Here is a 9512-nt window from a genome sequence, read left to right as displayed (position 1 = left end):
GTGTGTGGGTGTGTGTGTGTGTGTGTCTGTGCATGCGTGTGTGTTTTAATAAGTATGCAGCACAATTGTGTGTATACGTGTCAGTCTGTTTGTGTCCCTTGTGTATTTTGGGAATATATATGTGAGTGTGTCTGTGTGAATGTTCACAGCTCAGCTGCTCAGGTCTGTTAATCATCAACCTGATTCAAGTCCACAGCCAGTTAACAGCATGGCTGTCATCATCCATGGGACCATGTCATGCACTCTGCAGTACTAGAGCAGTGGTTCTCCAACCTTTTCATGTCAAGGACCCCCAAATTAATATGCATTTGGCCGCAGACCCCCATTTAAAAAAATGTTGTGCCAGGGACCCCCATACAAGATTTGTGTTTCCAAAATGTTTTAAAAGAAAATATTTGTTTTCAATATTCCTTTGAAAATAGCAGATCTACAAGCAATGTATCGCGATGTGTTGTGAACATGTAGATCGTCTATTTTCAAATAGATGATGTATATAGGGTTAAAGCGGTTAAACAGATTTTGACACTATATTATCTCATTTTGCTGGGGACCCTGGAACTCCTCAAGGACCCCTGGAGGCCCCCGGACCCCACTTTTAGAACCACTTCTGTAGACTGTGACTATGCTGGTCCTATGTTTTAGCTTAGCTGAGCCCTTCTGACTACCAAATCTATGCAGTCATTGTCTTTGGAAGCCATTTCATAATATCATAATGCTAAACCACCCAAAATCCAAAGAGGTCTTTGGTTGTTTTACACATTGCTTATAGTATGCATGTTCTTCCATTTCCGTTTCAGATATTGCCATGGATGACCACAAGTGAGGGAAGAGACATTGAAATAGAAACCACAATAAAAATCATGATGAACGTCTGCTTTTGGACAGACATTGCATGATAATTGTTGCCATGGCATTTTGTAATGAAAGCCTGCTGGAAGACTGTGACCTCATGGAGCCTGACAATATGGAGGAAGTGGCACAAAGTCTGCCATCAGAGCCTGGGACTCCTCTCATGCCTGTAACTCTGCGCATTACTCTGGCAGCTATAATGATCTTTATGATTACTATCGGCTTCCTGGGCAATGCCATAGTTTGTCTGATTGTTTACCAGAAGCCTGCCATGCGCTCCGCCATCAACCTCCTCCTGGCCACTTTGGCATTCTCAGACATTATGCTTTCTCTGCTCTGCATGCCCTTCACTGCCGTCACTGTCGCAACATCTGACTGGCGCTTTGGAAGTGGGTTTTGCCGGGCATCAATCATGCTGTATTGGCTATTTGTCTTGGAGGGTGTGTCTATCCTCCTCATAATCAGTGTGGATCGTTTCCTCATCATCGTACAACGGCAGGACAAGCTAACCCCTCATAGAGCCAAACTGCTGATTGTAGCTTCGTGGGTTTTGAGCCTATGTGTGGCTCTCCCATCTGTAGTGGGGTGGAGGGCTGGGGCAGCAGGTATTGGGGGCGCCTGGGCCCCACAGTGTGTGCTGGGATACAGTGAATCTCTAGCCGACCGAGGTTACACAATACTGCTGGCCGTAGCTGTGTTCTTTGTGCCGTTTGGTGTCATGCTCTACTCCTACCTGTGCATACTCAACACGGTGCGTCGCAACGCCCTGCGCATTCACAACCACACCAGTGAGCATTCTTGCCTGCCTGCCCTCAACCAAGTCAGCAAACTGGGTCTGACCGGGCTGCAGCGCCCCCCTCAGGTCAATGTCGATATGAGCTTCAAGACAAGAGCCTTCACCACCATCCTGATCCTCTTCATCGGGTTCTCTGTATGCTGGTTGCCCCACACGGTGGTCAGCCTCTTGGCCGTGTTCAGCCGGCAGTTCTACTACAGCCCAGCCTTTTATCCAGTCAGTGTTGGCGCGCTGTGGCTCAGCTACCTGAAGACAGTTTTCAACCCTGTAATCTACTGCTGGAGGATCAGGAAGTTCAGGGAGGCGTGCCTGGAGTTCATGCCCAAGAGTTGCAGACTGTGTCCTAGGATGCCAGGTAGGAGCCGTCGGAGGGTGAGGCCCAGCAACATCTATGTGTGCAGTGAAACCCAATCAGCTGTGTGAAGAGGCGATGCTGAATCTCAGAAATCTGGTATACAGGAATCAGCTTTTTGTCTGCTATTAACTGCTTTTTACTTATTTTCACATGAAGAGCAATGAAAGGATTATTTGAGTGGTGTTCGCCCATTAAACAGCGCCCAGCCTGTATTCCTCAGGTGCAAAGGGCGGTCAGGACCTTATATGCTAAAGCTTCGACTTGTTATACCATGACACGTTATATGGTCTGCCTCTCAGAGTTACTGTCGCTCAAATATTTCACACCAGCCAAAGTCCAGTTGTTTTGATCTTTCATGACTTGATCCTAGTCTATTCTAGAGCTACTTCCCTCTCCCAAGTACTCTGGTCCCCCCCACTTGGATCTTCAATTCATATACATTTAATTTGCCTTCTATTACTTACTGAATTGTTGTGTTTCCCCACTATGTTGAGAAGCACAAATAACAATTTTGCAAAATTCTTCTGAGGATTGGGCAGACAATATTCCAACAATGTGATTTGTATTTTAAAGTCTGTAAGTACTGTTCAATTGATGGTTTGGTTTGTAAGCATAAAATATTGTATTACTTTGCATCTGCCCTAATTAAAGGTGCTGTAAGTGATTTATTTTTATTTTTTAAATTATTTTTATTAAAAGGTTAAAGCTCTTTATTCCGATAGTAATCATTGCTATAGAATGTTTGTTCAGTAAGAGGTGTCCCCATCTCTCCAGCTCTTTAGTTATCAGAAAATAAAATGTCATGTGTGGTGCCATTCAGGAGAGAGAACCCCACAAAGATCAGCTTACATTTTATAGTGTTCCAGTTCAAAATTTGTCTAGTCATTTGTTTTTGTTTCATTGCTTCCAATTTCACTTGTTTATTCTGTGAGTTCTCTCTCTTGATAGGATAAAATTCAGTGGAGGAAAGTATCTAGGTACATTTACTCAAGTACTGTACTTAAGTACAATGTTGAGGTACTTTGACGTTGCTGGAGTATTTTCAATACTATATACTTATACTCCACTACATCTCAGAGGCAAATATTATTTACTCCACGACAATTGTATGAAAACTTGACAGTTACAAGTTACTTTGTAGATTTAGATGATTATTACAAAACATACATTAACCACTTCAGCCCTACAGGTACTTCGGCTATTTGAAAATAGCAGATCTACAAGCTCACAACGCCTCAACTTTCACTTGTAACAGAGTATTTCTACATTGCAGTATTGATACTTTTACTTAAGTAAAACATTTTAGTACTTTTTCCACCACTGATAAAATTGTTATGCCAACCTGAAAATGTATTTTATGTTTACTAAAAACACGGAGAAACAGTGAGCCCTGTTTCTGAACAACATATCGATTGATCTATTGCAATGATTATGGTGATAGTATCGGAATATTTTTACACTTATTTTAACAAAAAATACAGCTTGCAGTGTAGCTGTAATGGAAGATCAAAACTTACGATCCACATTATAATTACATGTTACATATATGTTTTTTATGTACCGTGGGCCTGGATGCCAAACACAGATCCTAGCTGGCAATCACCCTTTTCAGTGTCAATTATAGCCGCTTTGCTGGACTGAAGACTTCTATTGATTATGAATGTTTACCTCCTTCACTGAAGAAAACAATACACTGTAGGGTGCTTTATTTTGGGGCTATATGCATTGTTTAAACCTACAATTAAAATGGTAATGTATTGACAAAGAGAAGTCAGAGAAAATGCTATCTTGGTGGTGAAAAACAGTGGATAGCTTAATGGAGGATTCAGATTTAAAATCATCAGACAGAGTTGTGGGCTGTCAGTGAAAAGGTTTTACTTCAAAAGGTAATGTATCAATTAAGAAACACAAAATGACATTCATCTTTCAATATACAGTATATACAGTCAGTAGCCTACTGGGAGGAATGAGAGAAACCAAGGCAGTCGACTTCAAGTAACAAAACTAAATATTTTATTTCATTGCCAAGTTTTGGCAATGATTCATAAAATGATACAGTACTCAAGTAAATGTACTTAGTCACTGTCCACCACTGTTTAAAGACCTGAGAGAGAGTAACACGGTTTATGTTGGTGGCATCACTGGCATTTCAACTTTTGGTACTTTAAAGGGATAGTTCACCCCCCAAAAATCTTTTTTTCTATCAATTAGTCACCCCATGGAGACTTGAATTCATGGATATTATTTTGTTTTTGTCGCATTCCTAAGCCAATAATTTGATGACCAGAGGACCGGTGGGCAGCGCAGCGGTTCCGGTAGGAGACACAAAGGAGACTCTTTGTGTCTCCTACCGGAACCACTGCCAGTCATCAAATTATTGGCTTAGGAATGTGACAAAAAAAATAAAAAATATATCCATGAATTCAAGTCTCCATGGGGTGACTAATTGATATAAAAAAAGATTTTTGTGGGGTGAACTATCCCTTTAAGTGCATAATAATTGATACCAATTATTTTGTGCTTTTACTCAAGTACATTTTTAATTCCGAACAAAGTACTTCTACATTGCAGTATTGATACTTTTACTTAAGTAAAGAATGGGAGTACTTTTTCCACCACGGCCTCTGCCAAGCCATGCAACCATGGCATCCAAACATGACCATTGTTTGTATGACGCGGAGGATGCTGGGAGAGTAGGCTAGAGAGGTTTCAAAGATGGCGACCTACACAGGACAAGAAGAGAGAGACAAGTCTGCCTCCTCGAATGCAGATCTATTACTACACCCTGAGCTCTTGTCTCAGGACTTTATGCAACTAATGTTATGCGAGGTAAGGACGCTTAAAAGGAATAAAGGCAAAAGCCTCCCGGGTCTTCAGTGATATGATAACAATAACGCATAACGTTAGCCAACAGGCTAAAGTATGTAGGTAATCTCATTCAGAGATTTGCTATGGGGGGCTCCGCCTGATTGAACATAAATTGTCGTTTTTGTACGGTTGTGTGTGCCCTGCCACCAAAATTGTGCTGTTGTCAGTTGAACATAGTGGCGTAGTTAATTTCATCCAATTTCCAGTGGTGTAAAGTAACTAAGTACATCTACTCAAGTACTGTACTTAAAGGTAGGGTAAGTGATTTGCTTTGGTTAAAATAAGTGTTAAATAGCTCTATATTCTGATAGTACTCATTGCTATAGAGTGTTTGTTCAGTATTAGGAGTCTCCTTGTCTCTCCAACTCTTTATTAGACAGAAAATGCATTTTCGTTTCAGTTTCATTTCCAATTTTATCCAATCAGGATAGAGAACTCAATCAGGATATAGATTAAACAAGTGAAATTGGAAGTGATGACACTAAGAAATGAGCAGACAAAATTGGAACTGGAACTCTATACAAATTAAGCTTAAAAATGGGTACTTTCTCCTGATTGGCTGAGATTTTGACACCTACCGAAAAATGTGTTTTCTGTTTATTAAAGAGCTGGAGAGACAGGGAGACATCTGTTACTGAAAAAACACTCTATAGCAATGATTACTATCAGAATATAGTATTTTAACCTTTTAACTAAATACTTTTTGTTTTAACCAAAAAATATCACTTACCCTACCTTAAGTACAATGTTGAGATATTTTTTACTTTCTTCAGTTTCTATAATTTGCAATACTTTTACTTCTACTCCACTACATCTCATAGGAAAATATTCTACTTTTGCTCCACTACAATGATATGAAAACTTTAGTTACTAGTTACTTTGTAGATTTTGATTATTATTACACTAACCACTTCAGCTATATATTATATTTCGGCCATCTGAAAATAGCAGATCTATAAACTCACTTGTAGATCGGCTATTTTCAAAAGATTTTTTATACATTTTGAACTTGTGAAATGGGACATTCTGCACAATGACTACTTTTACTTTTGGTACTTATTACATGTTGATGCCGATACTTTTGTACTTTTACTCAAGTACATTTTTAATATGGGCCTTCTACTTGTAACAAAGTATATCTACATTGCAGTATTGATAGTTTTACTTAAGTAAAACATGTGAGTACCTCTTCCATCACTGCTAATTTCTGGGACAGAAAAAGATCCGTACCGGAGAGTGTGAGAGCCGCGACGGGCTCACAGAGCTCTACCTCCGGCATGTCATCCCGCTCCCGCAGAGGAACTTGCCCAACAGCCGCTGGGGGAAGAGGATGGAGACGTCCCGAGCAAGACAGACGCCGGCTGGAGGAGAACGATCTCACAGGTAAAATAATAAGCCTGTGCTTTCAAACATTTTCATGTCAGGGACCGGGTCTCTGGGACCCCAAATTAATGTGTATATGGCCGCGCCATCTGAAAATATTTTGTGCCAGGGATGCCCCAGCCCTATTAATTGCTGCGACTTGGAGTCAGATATTGTCCTCTAGTTTCATATTTGAAATTTATTGCAACGTGTGTTTAGTCAATTCTCTCCACTTTTCCACGAGCTTCACACGGACAACATTCTCTGTCCCCGGGGCCTGAAATGACTGCTGGACTGAACATATGAAAACCTCCTTTGGGAGGCACAAACGTATGGGCCCGGGGCACACAATTGACAGGTGACGATTAATTACCCTGCACCAATCTCAACGCACCTGTCAAATGTGTTTGATGCTGTATTAACACATTTTGCTGGGGACCCCCTGCAACGCCCCCAAGGACCCCTGAGATAAGCAATAACCTCCCAGGGCGTCTGTTTTTAAAATTGTGGCTGGGCTGTATTATGTAGGCCTAGTTTGAGTGTCTCTGGGCAGGTTTCCCTATGTTGTGATCAGAAAGGTCAAAAACCCATTCAAGGTCCAGTCCCGACTTTTAAATCTGGTAGTCTTGGTGATCTTACGTCAACGTCCTTTACGTTACTGCTTGTTTACTCTTTTATCGTTTTTTAACTTTTTAACTAAGTTTAGCAGTATCTCTCTATTCTTACCTGTATTTGTCCTGTGTTTCGTGCTGCTATTACAACTGAACTTCCCTCTGGGAATCAATAAAGGTCTATCTACTGTATATATATATATATATATCAGAGGTGAAAAGTTGAAATGCTTTATTCAGTCACTGTGTTTATTGTTACATTGCACATGATACCATACAGCTGGCAGCAACATTATAGATTTCCTTATGACTTTTGTTGTCACTGTTGTTTCATTTTTCAGTTCCAATAATGATCACAACAGGAAGAGGCCTCCTGTTGTGTTTCATGGCAGCTCCTCTCACTCTGGTCCACTAAAAGTAAAGAAACCAGAGGGAAGTGCAGCATCAACAGCGTTTAATGACAGGTTAAAACCTCCTCCTTCCATGAACCTGGCTAACCCCGTCCGTAAGCTGTCTGGCACCACATCTTCATCTTCCCATCTTTCTTTCGGCAGCACTGAGACAAATGACCTCAAACGAGAAGCAGACAGCTCGGTATGGAAGCTCATCATCTTTCTGCTTTGTTACAAAATATTTTTGGGGATACATCTAGATTAGTATTTAAGTTTTTCTTTTACTGTACTTAAGTACTTGTATGTACCTTTTGTATGTTTTCCTTAGGATTACACGTTTGGAAAAGTTGTTAATGCCCCCACACACTTTTCTCTTTTATTCCAGGGTGTGTTGGAGTCTCCAGAAGTGAAGAAAAGAATCCAGCATGTGACATGGCCTTGATCTCTAACCTTATCGAGGAAGACCTGACGAGACGCCGGGTTCTAGAAGAAAAGACTAGGCCGCACTTGGTGGTCACCAAACATCTCGTCCTCACTCCCCCATCTCAGTGTCTCTCACTTCTTGCATAAAGTGTGCAACTGGAAAGTGGAAATCTCATCAACCCCTACAGTAAGTGTAGGTCATCTTACTGTCCTGTCTTGCAGTTCTAAGCTGCAAACCTGGAACTGGCAGAGTTGCGTGACGATGACTCATGATGACTCGCTCTGGGGTCATGAGCTTCCATGTTATTCTCTGTACCCCTCCCTCAAGTGCCCTTACTGCCAGCAGTTGGCAGCTCCCCAAGGATCCCACACACTGAGACGGTGAAGGGCAAAGGACAAGACTTTCTGTACAGAAATGTTGTACATGTTGAGTTGTCTTAGTGGTTGTTTGGCACTAGGTTGGAATATCAGAGGGGGAGGACACAATTTATTTTCCCATGGTTTATTTATTATTGTCTAAAATATTGCACTTGGAAAATTGTTGTCTAGAACTTTCAAAATCTGTTCCTTAAACAGATGAAGGTATGTTGTTTATCTTCCTCTAAACACATAGTGTATCTAACAGGTATAATGAAGGAGGAAATGAATTATGTGGAGATCTGGATTCTCTTTGGATTTTTCTTTTGATACTGGAAAATAAAAGCGTATAAACAGCAATTTAGAGAGTATACATAAATGTGTGTATGCAAATTGTAATAGGATTTATGGACTTAATCCTGCTGAATGATTTTCTTCCATGACACATTTGGATAAAGTCTGTTCCACTGTGACTGGTCAGGGTTTTTGCAATTTAGCACTGTTCTGTACACGCCATTGATATACTGTACATATAACACAATATTGAAGTGTTATGCAGTTATGTCTAAACATAATTTGGTGAATGCGTCTCTTAGTGCATTTGCACACTAGATGGAGCTAGAGATGTTGTATCAGTTCACAGTTGAGGCTGAATAAAGAAAGCTGTCCCATTGAAACACTTTATTTTGATTTTAGACAAGCAGATTGAGTAAACGTCTTTGAAAATATTTGATTTAGACAAATTGCCCTTCCAACAAACATTAATGGGAACAAGATTTGCCAAGCCCTTGAATCCAGTGTCAACTTTGTAGTTTTTTCTCTAAAGTGTTATTATAAAAATGTTATTTATTCAGAAACAGCGTGTGAGCCAATATGGATTCATTCATTAATGTCTGTTCTCAGAACTTCATTGTGTTGCAAGAGTTAATAATAAAAGCAGTTTAAGGTTTTAATAGTGCCTTCATTACTACAAAATAGTCTAAGTTAGTACTATCATACTTTATATCTGGATTTATTTATCCATTTAAAAAAAGCATGTACTGTGCACTACTGGTTCAGTACTGCACTTGACTGAGTGAAACTGTTCCTGTGTTTGTTGATGTTCTACTTAAAAAAGTACGACAAATAGCACAAAAAAAATCGATCTACAAGCTCACAATCTGTTACATTGTGACACGTGAGCTTGTAGATCAGCTATCTTTCGCTGTTGTTATATTCAATCTTCAAAAATGTACATGCCCAATATAAGGACTTCAGGGTGAAAGTGATTAACAAGAATTCTGAATCTTACATCACTTTATGCACACCTCTATATAGCATTTAAAATACATCACAGTGTATTTCATGGGTTATTACAGCATTCATGCACAAACTTTAAAAGGATCATTACAATATCAAGCCGGTGCATGCAGGAAGGAGTAACATGTTGATAATGTACATTAAAGGTAGGGTAAGTGATATTTTTTGGTTAAAACAAAAAGTATTTTGTTAAAAGGTTA

At 40.0% G+C, this 9512-nt stretch overlaps 2 protein-coding genes across 2 annotated transcripts; both read left to right on the top strand.

Moving 5' to 3' along the window:
- Nucleotides 1-907: 907 nt before the first annotated feature.
- Nucleotides 908-2068, top strand: gpr45 (G protein-coupled receptor 45; the record flags this gene model as incomplete). Its single annotated transcript, XM_080456886.1, has 1 exon — nucleotides 908-2068. The coding sequence occupies one exon, from the start codon at nucleotides 908-910 to the stop codon at nucleotides 2066-2068; it is 1161 nt and encodes a 386-aa protein (XP_080313012.1).
- A 2602-nt stretch (nucleotides 2069-4670) lies between these two features.
- On the top strand, nucleotides 4671-8962 carry cUnh2orf49 (chromosome Un C2orf49 homolog). Its single transcript, XM_080457007.1, has 4 exons — nucleotides 4671-4829; nucleotides 6085-6251; nucleotides 7183-7435; nucleotides 7619-8962. The coding sequence occupies exons 1-4, from the start codon at nucleotides 4716-4718 to the stop codon at nucleotides 7673-7675; spliced, it is 591 nt and encodes a 196-aa protein (XP_080313133.1). The 5' UTR covers nucleotides 4671-4715; the 3' UTR covers nucleotides 7676-8962.
- The last annotated feature ends 550 nt before the right edge of the window (nucleotides 8963-9512 follow it).

Source organism: Gymnoscopelus braueri (assembly GCF_963280865.1).
Source record: "Gymnoscopelus braueri genome assembly, chromosome: 18".
In the NCBI taxonomy this organism is placed as follows: Eukaryota; Metazoa; Chordata; class Actinopteri; order Myctophiformes; family Myctophidae; genus Gymnoscopelus; species Gymnoscopelus braueri.
The sequence above is the reverse complement of the archived record's forward strand: the minus strand, read 5'-3'. Positions and strand labels throughout refer to the sequence as shown.

What these genes read in the sequence shown, in the direction of transcription:
- cUnh2orf49 (XM_080457007.1), top strand. Translation starts at nt 4,716, where the DNA reads ATGGCGACCTACACAGGACAAGAAGAGAGAGACAAGTCTGCCTCCTCG. An exon ending in TGCAACTAATGTTATGCGAG is followed by an intron (nt 4,830 to 6,084) that starts GTAAGGACGCTT and finishes TTTCTGGGACAG; the next exon opens with AAAAAGATCCGTACCGGAGA. An exon ending in AACGAGAAGCAGACAGCTCG is followed by an intron (nt 7,436 to 7,618) that starts GTATGGAAGCTC and finishes CTTTTATTCCAG; the next exon opens with GGTGTGTTGGAGTCTCCAGA.